Source organism: Marmota monax, unplaced genomic scaffold (genome assembly GCF_021218885.2).
Source record: "Marmota monax isolate L192 unplaced genomic scaffold, Marmota_monax_Labrador192_F-V1.1 WCK01_AAM20220418_F8-fsc00158, whole genome shotgun sequence".
Taxonomy (NCBI): Eukaryota; Metazoa; Chordata; class Mammalia; order Rodentia; family Sciuridae; genus Marmota; species Marmota monax.
The window spans coordinates 2,404,427-2,418,644 of NW_026694092.1; the positions used below are offsets into that span (position 1 = coordinate 2,404,427).

Here is a 14,218-nt window from a genome sequence, read left to right on the forward strand (position 1 = left end):
GAAAATAAACAAGGAGAGATATGAATTACAGTGGATGGGGTAGAGAGAGAAGATGGGAGGGGAGGGAGGGGGGATGGTAGAGGATAGGAAAGGTAGCAGAATACAACAGTTACTAATAGGGCATTATGTAAAAATGTGGATGTGTAACCGATGTGATTCTGCAATCTGTATTTGGGGTAAAATTGGGAGTTCATAACCAACTTGAATCTAATGTATGAAATATGATATGTCAAGAGCTTTATAATGTTTTGAACAACCAATAAAAAAAATAAAAATAAAAAAATAAAAAATTAACTCTAAAAAAAAAAATAAAGCACATGAGAATCTCTAAATTTAATTGAAAGAAAATATTCCTTTTCTCCAACTAAATTCCTTCTTGGTTTTTCATGTTTCATAGTTTATAGTATATAACCTTCCACCACATGAGGTCTAACTAAAAGATAAAAGAATATAGCATTAGGCAAGATGGTGAAGTCCTAGAGATGTGCTGTACAACATAGCGCTGTGCCTATGTTAATAATACTGTATTATATGCTTAAAAATCTGTTACATGGGTAGATCTCATGTTCTTACTACAATAATAGAAAAAAGGGTGTGACAAGTTAAAGTAGAAGATGAATCACATGAAGTTAAAAAAACAATGTAGCATCTACTCTGAGGTGTAAGAAAGGTCTGTAAAAGGATGCTTTGTATACTATCACTGTCTACAAGCAGAGGTTATCCATGATAATTTGAATTGTCTAATTTGTGTCTTTAATGGCTTAATTCTGCACTCACTCTAAAAGTCCAAAATCTTCAGCTCTAATCACTTTATTAGCAATTTTATCTGAGAAGAGCCTTTGATTATATAAAGAAAATAGATTTTTTTTTCTTCATGTTTTCTTAGCAGTGCTATACAATACTATTATATAGAATAGGCCACAACTGTACCCGCTCTCTTCGCCGCAGACGTGCTGATAAAGTTCTATGCAGTAAATTTCCTGAGGTCAGATCAGTGGTGGACAGAGAATTAGCTGCAGGTGAGGAAGAATCACTTATTTCATCAAATTCAACTTCTCCTGATATATTGAGCCGTGGAGTGGCAAAAACTAGCATGTGACATCCACCACAGGCAACCTGCAAGCATAAAGCCACAGAAAAATTAATCAACATTGGATTCGAACACAAATGGATTTTGTAACAATTATCAGGTCAGCTACAAGAAATTTACTTAGTGTTACACAGCAGACTTCCTAAACTGACCGACTCACTGATTCTCTTTTAATCTCTCTTCTCCCTCTTTTCATTTAGATATACATGTGTGAGTGTGCATGTATACATCACATGTCTGAATTATATCTATGTGAATTAATGTATATATTCTTTAAACACTACAATTGAAAATTAGAACAAGTTTAATTCACCATTTGCTTTCATTTAACATAACATAGAGGGAAAAAGTACTTGTCACTACATGTTTCATTACAAGTTAGAAGGTGTTGTATTTTCAACTGGGAGCAATATTAAAAACTTTTAAAAACTATTCAGAGAAGATCTACTGGGAAATAAAATGAGCCAAGAATAAAACAGTCTCCTGAGATAATTATATATCCAAAGCTTTTTCTTTACATGAATATTTTCTACATTTAAAGCTTAAAAGACCTTAGAGAAAAACAAGAATTCACAATGATGGAACAATGAAAAAGAATTTTGAGGTATCAATGGCTTCTAAGAAAATGCCAAAAAAGATCCCACAGTGTATTTTGGGGGAGGTACTGAGGATTGAACCCAGAGGCAATTTACTACTGAGTTATACCCTCATCCCTTTTGATTTTTTATTTTGTGATAGGGTCTCACTAAATTGCTCAGGCTGACCTTGAACTTGTGATCCTCCCACCTCAACCTCCAGAGTCACTGGGACTACAGAGGTGCATTACTATACCTGGCCCCAGTATTTTTAATACATAGATTCTAGCCATTTTATAGTGTTTTGACTATACCTTTCTTTTATAATATTTTCAAATTTAAAATTCATGAACAATTTTATTTATCACCATTTGAAGTGATAATCCCTGTAAGATTATAAACCCAACGAATGAGGATTAGTTTCTTCATCACTGAATACTCTGTATTCCTAATAATTAATCCAGTATCTTGCACATAGTCAAATCAACAAATGGTGCTCCATAGTATGAGACAATGCATCTTTGGAGAAGTAAAATTATTGTCAAATAAACAGAATTTTCACTAGTCTATATAGCTCTTAACTAGCAAAAGTATTAGAAACAATAGACATACAATGTGTGATGGTAATGTTAAACTAAAGCCACACATTCTTATCTAAATAATATTTAGTCAATAAAACATTTTCACACCTCTTCATTTGTTATCAGATTCCTCTGGTACAGGATTTGAGAGTCTCAGTAACATTTAATTGCACAAATATTTACTGAATACTACTGTGTTTCAAGAGACAAATGAAAATACAGCAGAAGAGTTAAGATTGCAACAAAAAGGAAAATGTTAAAGGAGGAAAATTAGGAAAGGGGCAGATTTTCAGAGTGGCATAATGTATGAAATTTGACTTTTAGAAACTAGTTGTATTGAGTAGATAAATATATGACAGTCTCTAATATAAACACAAAGGTAAGTATTATCTATGAAATACTGAAAGACTCAATTATAGAAATATAAAAAACATAAGGAGGGGAATGTGATAACCTTACCAAATGAACTGTAAATTTCAAAAAATTAGAGCACAAAGTTGGAAAGAATTGATTGGTAAAATTCTCCAGTCCAAGTCCTAATTTTCCATGTCGGCCATCTCCAAAAGTATACATAAGGCCTACATCTAAAATGCAAAAATAAATAATTAAATAAGGAGAATTATACAAGTGTTACTCGCATTCATCTGTTTATAATCAGATGAATATATTAATTCACACTGCAGTTATAATTTTCCCATCAAATTCTACATTGAATACTCTGGTCCATTGATCTTTCCACATACACTGATTTCTATGGTCCTATACATAACAATATGCAGTAGATATTCTGAGAACAAATCACTAAACCCTGGTGGTTGGTGAAGTTGATGCCTTGTGGTGCAAGAAATTATATGGAACACCAACAATACAGCATGAGATCTTGTGATGTACATCATATTCTCAAGGAGAAAGAGATGCTTGTATTCTGATCTCTTATGTTGTGATATAACCTATTTTATTTTTTCCTCAGATCACTGATTGATCAGTTTCTCAACCTCAGCACTACTGACAGTTGGGCTGAATTATTTTTAGTTGTGAGAGTCGGTCCTGTTCATTGTAGGATGTTTAGCAGCATTTTTGGCCTCTGCCCCACTACATGCCAGTAAAACTCTCCTCTGCAGCTGTGACAGTCAAAAATTTCTCCAGACATCACATCTGTCTCCTGGGGGGAACAAAATTGTCAGTGGTAGAGAACTACTGACTTAGATCAATCCAACTCCTCTCTTTTCTTAATTAGGTTCCTGGACTGAATAATGCTGCCTAAAGAACTACCTACCATAAGCCAATCAATAATGCTGACCAGTCCCTATACCAATAACTGGGTCTCATCTATAGCTGAGCTGCTGATAAGTGATCTGGTTACTTCTCTCCAGTTATCTTTTTTTGCCTGCTACCATAGCAGATATTCTGAACCTCAGCTCCTCTTCTCAGGCCTCTCCTCCATATACTGCATCTCAAGTGAGGTAAGTGCCATGGAAGCAGAATTAATGAGTGACAATGTGTGTGCAGAGAGGGATTTCCCTATAGTTTGAGGATTAGGGAAAGCATTCAAACTGAAACCTAAAGGATGACTAGGGTTTAGCTGGAAGAAGAAAGGAATGAAGAATTCTCCAGGCAGAGTCAGCAGTAAGTAGGAAACACCTGAATCAAGAGAAATCAGAGCTAAGACAAGAAGGTGAAGGCAACCAACAAGCCCAAAGCACAAAGGGGAAAGTGTATGAGATGAGTCTGAGGAGGAAGATGGAACCATATCTCAGAGGATTCCATTAGTTCAGATTATAAATTTTTGAATTCTAAAGGCAAGAAGAAGCCAAATGAATGGTTTTAGGCTGGGAAATGATTAGATGATATTTAGGTACTTCTGGTTTAAGAAGGCAAAGTAACTGCCTACCAAGAAAATATATAAAAATTGACTGAAAAATGACTGTAAATAACATAATTCAATAAAGTGATAAGTTCAAAAATTAACTTATAGAAATAGATTTGTATAAATAAGCAATAACCAGTGTTTAGATGTGTTAGCTCTTATAACTCTATTTCCTTTCTTTATATACTCTATTACTGTTATCCCTTCCTCTCCCTTCTTTTGATCCCAATTTCTTTGTTCAAAAGTGATTTTTAAGGCTTGCCTTTCTAGTTTGATTATCTTATGCCTCAAAAACTAAACTCTGATCCAAGCTGCCTGAGTACACTTCAAACCTCAGAGTGATTTAAAAAATATGAGCCACTGGCTATAATGAGGAACTGATAAGAACTTATAGATAACTCAGTATACACATCTCATCAGTCTAGAGGGGAAAAAAACTACACTTGTCCTCTGGGGAAGACAGAAGAGCAAAAAGGCAAGTGAAGTTTATGTTCAATTATTTGTGATATAACTCTTTTCATTAAGAAGAAAGACACTATGAAATTTTAACTAAATAACCTAATTGTATATTAGATGATACATGAAAGTTTGTTTACCCATCAATTGCAATTTGGAGTTGATGAAAAATGGCAGTAAGGACAGAGAAACTGAGATTAGGACCCCACAGTAAGGGACACATATCAATTCTAATGAGACAACAAATGAATAACATTTCTTTACATTCTATACAGTACTATTTCATGCCATGTTAACAAGAACATAAATAATTGATGATAGGCAGGTTATCCTCTCTGAAGAGTTCTGTGGGGAAAAAAGAACTGTTTACCTTGTGTGTGCTGATTCCTACACTTCCCCTAACCTGTTATCATTAGATGAGCTCCACTGTAGCAGTAGCATTTTTAGAAAGAGGAAAAAAGTAGAAATACAAGTATCTGGATTATTTCAATATACTAGATGATTTCTGAATATTTGGTGCTTTATTTCATCTTCAGATAGAAATAGTGAAATTACAGATGGTTTTCTTATAAAGCACTTAAGTTTGTGGAGTCTATCAATTACCTATAAGTAAGTGACTGAATTATTTTGGGGAAGCATTTTCTTGAGTTCTACACTATTAGCAGAACCTAATTTCTGAAGTTAAGAAGCAGGCCCAAAGGAACATCTCCCTGGATAAAGAGAAGCCACAAAATTGAGAGATGTATTCACTTGGGGGTTTTTGAGGTACCTTTCTCTCTACCACTGTGGAAAGAGGAGTTATTCCTGAAAACGCCTCCTGGTGGCAAAAGCAGCATAAAGAATTTACTCAGCCTGAATATAGCTCTGTCACAATGAACATGAGAATGTTCTTCTGAAAAACTTCTTTCTTTCTTCCCTGTGGCTTGCACAGCGTTAAAAGCCTTCAATTTCAGTAGGATTCTAACTTTCCGCCAAAGTACAGTATATTGTGGTCTTCTGACATCAGCTGGTCTATTTTGAGGTTCTAAATCTTCAGATCTTTTACTTTTTTTTCATGTTGGGGATTGAGTCCAGAGTCTCATACATGCTAAGCATGCATTCTATCACCTAACTAAAACCCCAGACCCTACATTTATTATAAAATGAATTAAAATAATCAAAAGGACTTTACAACTTTATACTTTGGGATATTAATAAAAGAATTCCAATTTTCTCAATTATTAATTCTTTTACTTAAGTTAGATACATTCATTCCCTATATTATTTAGTTTATAATAAAACACACCCAGTTCTAGAAATATAAAACATAAAAATCTAATCCATACCTGTTATCAAAGCTGTGTGATTTTCTCCACAGGCAATATAACTTACTCTCTGGTCCTTCATATTTGCAATGACTTTGGGTTCTGAAGTTTCAAAAAGAAATGTGCCAAGGCCCAGCTGACCAAACTGCCCTAGCCCAAAGGTATACACAGTTTTCTCTGAAAGGAAAGGCACAATACAAGAAAAGGATTACATGGAAGCAGACACTGTCACCATCATATCTAAAAAGATTGTGACATTCTTCCTTTTATATAACAAAGGTAACTTTTCTCTGAAAGAAATACTAATTTAAGAATACTAATACTTTAGTATCATTTTTTCAGTGATAAAGACAAAAATCAAAGGCACACAATTAGTTGCGTGTGGCAGTGCATACCTGCAATCCTGCCTACTTGGGAGGCTGAGGTAAGAGAATCACAAGTTGGAGGCCAGCCTTGGCAATTTAGCAAGACCGTGTCTCAAAATAAAAAGGGCTGGGGATGTAGCTCAGTGGTAGAGCATTCCTGGATCCAAACAAAAACCAAAAACGAAGAAATAATAAAGAAAAGGTACACACTGTAAAAAAATTATGGCAGGTGTTCAGTTTTATCTTTCATATCCATAACCACAAAAGTAACTTCTATAAGTAAGAAACTGATACAATAGAAGATACATAACTCAAGGAACTAACCAACATGTCCCTATAATTACCATGTCAATTCAAAAATCATAAATTTTCATAAAGGCAATTTCTTTCACTGCCACAAATAAAAATGTGAATAGTGTCTCCTACAAAAATAAGCTTCTAACTTTTAAAAGAAGTTTAATAAATCTATTTTATGAAACATAATTTCTGAAAATAATTTGCAGAGAAATTAAGATTTATGATGGATATGCTATATTCTGTCACAAGTAAAGCTCCTTTATTAGGAAATGCAATGCTGAAGAAAGGACAGGAGAAGCTTTCCTCTATACTGATACTTTTGGGGTGAATACAAAGGAGCTCCAATAACTCCATTAGCTCATTATTTTCTAGAAATGCACAAGTACAAAAGCAGGATACATGCATGGTGACAAATGGGTTCTTTTAGACACAATTTCCCTGGTCAATGTGTTAGGAAGTACAGTGTCCTTGGTTCAATCATGTGTAGAAAGAACAAGAAATCTGCATTAGGGCCCAAACTCAAATCGTGGTTATTACCAGCTGTGGCAAGTAGATAAGTTTCTTAGATTCTCTGATGTTATAATCTTTATTTATTTCAGGTAGATTTGAAGACATTTAGTTTTAAAGAACAATTTATCTTTGAAAAAGTCATCATTTAATCAACCCATCTAATTCTGGCAATTGCAGGGGTTACTGATGAATTCAAAACTGTCTAATACCACATCATTTTACATCATTTTCTGCCTAATAAGAATGTTTGCTTTATCAGTAAAACATAGATATTACTCCTTATAGAAAATATGCTGTGTCAAGGATATGAAGCCATACTGAGGCAATGGCAAAACACATTCTTGTTTTAATATAAAAAAATCTTTTAGTTAATTAATAACCATGTGGTATATTTCCAGTTCTAAATGTTCAGCTTAATAGTAGAATGTTGGGTAAATTAAAACAATTATTTACTGTTAGCTTATCAACAATTACTCAACTTTCCTTGGGCTGTCTGATATTAGCCTGTGAAATGAGGCCATTTAGGTAGGCAGCTTAATCATATTTTAAAAGTTTCATTTTATCCTGTTAGGTTCACTTTCAGGTGCTTGGATGATTAGTGATGACAGCAGTTTCTGGTTTTTAAATATCTAAAACTGTTTCAACTAAAAATAGTACATATAAAAAACTAATATAATTTTTGGCCATATCACCTTTGTGATATTTAACAGTGCAATTTATTACCCTGTACAGAACTCAGGTTTGTCCAAACATAATCTAGAGAAGCTAAATTATCATTTGCCTCAGGACCCACAGACTTCATTGTGGACCCCTCTTATAATTGGCCTTTCTCATCTTTTGGTAACTGCTATGGGTAATGTAAAAGATTACATCTATCACTCTGTCTCAGTGTGTCCCAAGTTCCAGTCTGGCCCTTTCTCCACAGCAGTCCACTGTTCCTGCTTCTGAGGAGAAACTATAATCATGCCATCACTACAAGCCGTAGTTGTATTTTCTAACCTACTGTGGTCACATGCCTATAGTACCTTTTAGATAAATTGATCAGCAATGATCTGCTTATCTTTAAAATGGTTTAATGAGTGATATCCAAACTGATTGTAAGATCAGAGTTATAGACACAAAAAAACAAAGTTGGGGAGGGCCTCCGTAGAATCATCTAATCACTACTTAAGTGAAAGGAATGATATAAGAATAGATGATTACTTATTTTACCGTAAGTTCTCAGAAAGTATTCCATAATTTTCTTAATTATCCAATTTAGTACTTAGTGAAAATGATGATCAACATACTCTTCAGGTCCATTTCTTCATTATCTAGGACTAAATATTAAATATTTCTATCTAATTCCAGTACACAGGTTCCTCACCAGTGGTGGCTAATAACAACAAAGCTCTTCATTTCATAGATTCATGGAGCAATGTGGAAAATAGGCAAAATAGTGAATTTTCCATATAGATAAATTTGTACAATCTAACTAGATATATTTTATTACAAAATTAGGAGCTTTTGTTTTGAAAATGTTCCTTATTTTATGACATGATAGTGAAAACAGTCACTTTTTTCAATGCTCATATTTAAGCAAATGCAAGTCAGAATTTGACAACCATCTGTTATTTCTCATTATTTTTCTAACTTAAAGTTTAAATTCTACTTAAAAAGAAAACAAGTTTTTCACTGTTTCCAAGGTTACTTATAATTTATACAAATTTTATCTTCATATTTTCCCCTGTATTACAAGTTTTTCTCTTCTATTCCCCTGTTCAGTCTACCACAATCAGAAAGACAGGATTTTTTTCCTGCATCTGTAGTAGAAACCTTTGCAGTAGACAGTAATTGCTCCAGATCTGTCAATAAATATATCTCATATTTAAAAAAAAAAAAAAAAAAAAAACCTTCACTGATCTGTGAGATCCCAAAGTGCAAAAATCTGGAGAGAAAAATCAATTTCTGGAAACATGATTTGTAAACTCAAAATCAAATTCACAAAAAGCTAAATGTATAACAGCACAAGAAAAAAAAATCACACTTTAAGTGTATTCATAATTTTAAAGAAAAATTTAAAGTATCATTGATTACTTTCTTGTTCACATTATATATTTTACAATATATAGTTGAATGGTTTATTATAATTATATAATCAATATCTGTGTCATTCCAAATAATCTTGAATCACCCAGTAAATTTTCTATGTTTGTAAAAACTAGAGAAAACACATAATGCATAAAAACTAAGTTGTCTTTTTAACTATAGATTAGATTTTCAAACAATTTATAAAGATTTAATTTAGAATACATCTTTTTAAATTACATGAAAGCTCATTTTGTAAGCAGGAATTCAAAATAATCTTAAACCTTAGAATTATTTCCAAATTTAGAGTAGAGGTTTTGAAAAAATTATTTCTAACTTAGAAAAGATTCCATCTAGAAGTTGTAATTCTGGGTAACTAAAGTTTAATAAACATGACTGGGACTAGAATAGGAAGTCAAAGAAAAGAAATACAACAAAGGAAAATCTAAAGATAAAATACTGCTCCTCCATTTTGCAGCATTAAAAATATCATCTAAGAATTGGTTATTCAGAATTTGTCTAGAATACTTCTAGCTTTAGGTTACTAAAGATTAAGTAGTGACTACAAACTGTTAATTTCTTAAAACTCATGATAATAATTCACTATTTAACTACATTACTCCTATATTACTCATCTAAAATAAATCTAATACTGAATAAATTTGAGAACATCAATTTAGCAGGCATATTTTCAAATGTGAATATATTTCAATATATTCACTAGAATCCTAAGAAATGACATGTCACACACCAAATATGAAATTCAGAAGCCAAAAGTGACATTACTATTAAGGTTCTAATTTTTATTAACTATAATTTAAAAACTTACCACTTTTTAATGAATTACTATAACAATGTAAAATCACAAAGAAATCCCTAAGTTATATATTGTGACTATCACAAAGAATTATCAATGACGTGTTGAAAATAGCATGAACAGGGAGCTTCTCCAAAAGAAAGCATTTTAGGAAAAATAATATCAACTTTAGATAGATAAGTAAATAAACATATATATGAAGAAAACAGTATGTCCTTGAAAATGAGCTAAAACAACATTATTTTCTGACATTAAAGGTATTTAAGGCCATGAAGATATCAATTATGTTAGCAGAAACAATTCGACAAGATTCATTTCTTTCTACTTAAAAATTCTTCCATAGGCCAGCAATGTATATTAACTATAGAGTTAAAAGGTGGGGATCTTAGATGGAAGGCTACTTCCATAAAGAATCTAAAAGAACCAAGCTCATAAAAGCTAATAATCAAATAGTGGTTGATAGGAGCTGGGGGTGGAAGAAAGGGGAGATGCTGTACAAAGGTCACAAAATTTCAGTTATACAAGGAATATTTTATTTTATTTTATTTTATTTTTTTTTAATTTTTAATTTTTTATTGTGGGTTGTTCAAAACATTACAAATTTCTTGACATATGATATTCCACACTTTGATTCAAGTGGGTTATGAACTCCCACCTTCACCCCATACACAGCTTGCAGAATCACATCGGTTACACATCCATTGATTTACAAATTGCCATACTAGTGTCTGTTGTGCTCCGCTGCCTTTCCCATCCTCCACTCTCCCCCCTCCCCATCTCTCCCCTCCCCTCCCCTCCTCTCTCTCTACCTCCTCCACTGTATAACCCTGAGGGTCTCCTTCCATTACCATGCAATTTCCCTTCACTCTCCCTTTCCCTCCCACCTCTCATCCCTGTTAAATGTTAATCTTCTTCTCCTGCTCTTCATCCCTACTCTGTTCTTAGTTACTCTCCTTATATCAAAGAAGACATTTGGCATTTATTTTTTAGGGATTGGCTAGCTTCACTTAGCATAATCTGCTCTAATGCCATCCATTTCCCTGTAAATTCTATGATTTTGTCATTTTTTAATGCAGAGTAATACTCCATGTGTATAGATGCCACATTTTTTTTTATCCATTCGTCTATTGAAGGGCATCTAGGTTGGTTCCACAGTCTTGCTATTGTGAATTGTGCTGCTATGAACATCGATGTAGCAGTGTCCCTGTAGCATGCTCTTTTTAGGTCTTTAGGGAATAGACCAACAAGGGGAATAGCTGGGTCAAATGGTGGCTCCATTCCCAGCTTTCCAAGAAATCTCCATACTGCTTTCCAAATTGGCTGCACCAATTTGCAGTCCCACCAGCAATGTACAAGTGTACCCTTTTCCCCACATCCTCGCCAGCACTTGTTGTTGTTTGACTTCTTAATGGCTGCCAATCTTACTGGAGTGAGATGGTATCTTAGGGTGGTTTTGATTTGCATTTCTCTGACAGCTAGAGATGTTGAGCATTTTTTCATGTACTTGTTGATTGACTGTATGTCCTCCTCTGAGAAGTGTCTGTTCAGGTCCTTGGCCCATTTGTTGATTGGGTTGTTTGTTCTCTTATTGTCTAATTTTTTGAGTTCTTTGTATACTCTGGATATTAGGGCTCTATCTGAAGTGTGAGGAGTAAAGATTTGTTCCCAGGGTGTAGGCTCCCTATTTACCTCTCTTATTGTTTCTTTTGCTGAGAAAAAACTTTTTAGTTTGATTAAGTCCCATTTGTTGATTCTAGTTATTAACTTTTGTGCTATGGGTGTCCTATTGAGGAATTTGGAGCCCGACCCCACCGACTGTAGATCGTAGCCAACTTTTTCTTCTATCAGACGGCGCGTCTCTGATTTGATATCAAGCTCCTTGATCCATTTTGAATTCACTTTTGTGCATGGCGAGAGAAAGGGATTCAGTTTCATTTTGTTGCATATGGATTTCCAGTTTTCCCAGCACCATTTGTTGAAGATGCTATCCTTCCTCCATTGCATGTTTTTAGCCCCTTTATCAAATATAAGAAAGTTGTAGTTTTGTGGATTGGTTTCTGTGTCCTCTATTCTGTACCATTGGTCCACCCGCCTGTTTTGGTACCAGTACCATGCTGTTTTTGTTACTATTGCTCTGTAGTATAGTTTGAAGTCTGGTATCGCTATACCGCCTGATTCACACTTCCTGCTTAGCATTGTTTTTGCTATTCTGGGTCTTTTATTTTTCCATATGAATTTCATGATTGCTTTCTCTATTTCTACAAGAAATGCCGTTGGGATTTTGATTGGCATTGCATTAAACCTATAGAGAACTTTGGGTAATATCGCCATTTTGATGATGTTAGTTCTGCCTATCCATGAACAGGGTATATTTTTCCATCTTCTAAGATCTTCTTCTATTTCTCTCTTTAGGGTTCTGTAGTTTTCATTGTATAAGTCTTTCACCTCTTTTGTTAGGTTGATTCCCAAGTATTTTATTTTTTTTGAAGATATTTTGAATGGAGTGGTTGTCCTCATTTCCATTTCAGAGGATTTGTCACTGATATACAGGAATGCCTTTGATTTATGCGTGTTGATTTTATAACCTGCCACTTTGCTGAATTCATTTATTAGCTCTAATAGTTTCTTTGTAGAGCCTTTTGGGTCTGCTAGGTATAGAATCATATCATCTGCAAATAGTGATAATTTAAGTTCTTCTTTTCCTATTTTTATGCCTTTAATTTCTTTCGTCTGTCTAATTGCTCTGGCCAATGTTTCGAGAACTATGTTGAACAGAAGTGGAGAGAGAGGGCATCCCTGTCTTGTTCCAGATTTTAGAGGGAATGCCTTCAGTTTTTCTCCATTCAGAATAATGCTAGCCTGAGGCTTAGCATAGATTGCTTTTACAATATTGAGGTATGTTCCTGTTATCCCTAGTTTTTCTAGAGTTTTGAACATAAAGGGATGCTGTACTTTGTCGAATGCTTTTTCCGCATCTATCGAGATGATCATATGGTTCTTATTTTTAAGTCTATTGATGTGGTGAATAACATTTATTGATTTCCGTATATTGAACCAGCCTTGCATCCCAGGGATGAATCCTACTTGATCATGGTGTACAATTTTTTTGATATGTTTTTGTATCCGATTCGCCAGAATTTTATTGAGGATTTTTGCATCTAGGTTCATTAGAGATATTGGTCTGTAGTTTTCTTTCTTTGAAGTGTCTTTGTCTGGTTTAGGTATCAGGGTGATGTTGGCCTCATAGAATGAATTTGGAAGTTCTCCCTCCTTTTCTATTTCCTGAAGTAGCTTGAAAAGTATTGGTATTAGTTCTTCTTTAAAGGTTTTGTAAAATTCTGCTGTATACCCATCCGGACCTGGGCTTTTCTTAGTTGGTAGTCTTTTTATGGTTTCTTCTATTTCCTCAATTGATATTGGTCTGTTTAGGTTTTCTATATCCTCCTGACTCAATCTGGGCAGATCATATGACTTAAGAAATTTATCTATGCCTTCACTATCTTCTAATTTGTTGGAGTATAAGGATTCAAAATAGTTTTTGATTATCTTCTGTATTTCTGAAGTGTCTGTTGTGATATTGCCTTTTTCATCCCGTATGCTAGTAATTTGAGTTCTCTCTCTTCTTCTCTTCGCTAGCATGGCTAAGGGTCTGTCGATTTTGTTTATTTTTTCAAAGAACCAACTTTTAGTTTTGTCAATATTTTCAATTGTTTCTTTTGTTTCAATTTCATTAATTTCAGCTCTGATTTTAATTATTTCTTGCCTTCTACTTCTTTTGCTGTTGTTTTGCTCTTCTTTTTCAAGGATTTTGAGGTGAAGTATGAGATCATTTATTTGTTGGTTTTTTCTTTTTTTAAGGAATGAACTCCAAGCAATGAATTTTCCTCTTAGAACTGCTTTCAATGTGTCCCATAGATTCCGATATGTTGTGTCTGTGTTTTCATTAATCTCTAAGAATTTTTTAATTTCCTCCTTGATGTCTTCTATAACCCATTGATCATTCAGTAACCTATTGTTCATTCTCCAAGTGATGTATGCTTTTTCCTTCCTTCTTTTATCGTTGATTTTCAGTTTCATTCCATTATGATCAGATAAGATGCATGGTATTATCTCTACTCCTTTATATTGTCTAAGAGTTGCCCTGTGACATAATATATGATCTATTTTAGAGAAGGATCCATGTGCTGCTGAGAAAAAAGTGTAACTGCTTGATGTTGGGTGGTATACTCTATATATGTCAATTAGGTCTAGGTTATTAATAGTGTTATTGAGTTCTATAGTTTCCTTAT

General features: G+C 33.8%; 1 protein-coding gene across 1 annotated transcript in view; it reads right to left on the bottom strand.

Annotated features, from left to right (window-relative positions):
- Positions 1–14,218, bottom strand: part of Rpgr (retinitis pigmentosa GTPase regulator) — a 66,566-nt gene that overhangs the window by 36,682 nt on the left and 15,666 nt on the right. The window contains exons 8-10 of the mRNA XM_046465045.2: positions 5,895–6,050; positions 2,706–2,830; positions 931–1,116 (exon numbers count right to left, since the gene is read on the bottom strand). Of these exons, the coding sequence (XP_046321001.1) occupies positions 931–1,116; positions 2,706–2,830; positions 5,895–6,050 (467 nt within the window). The remainder of the gene's footprint in view (positions 1–930; positions 1,117–2,705; positions 2,831–5,894; positions 6,051–14,218) is intronic.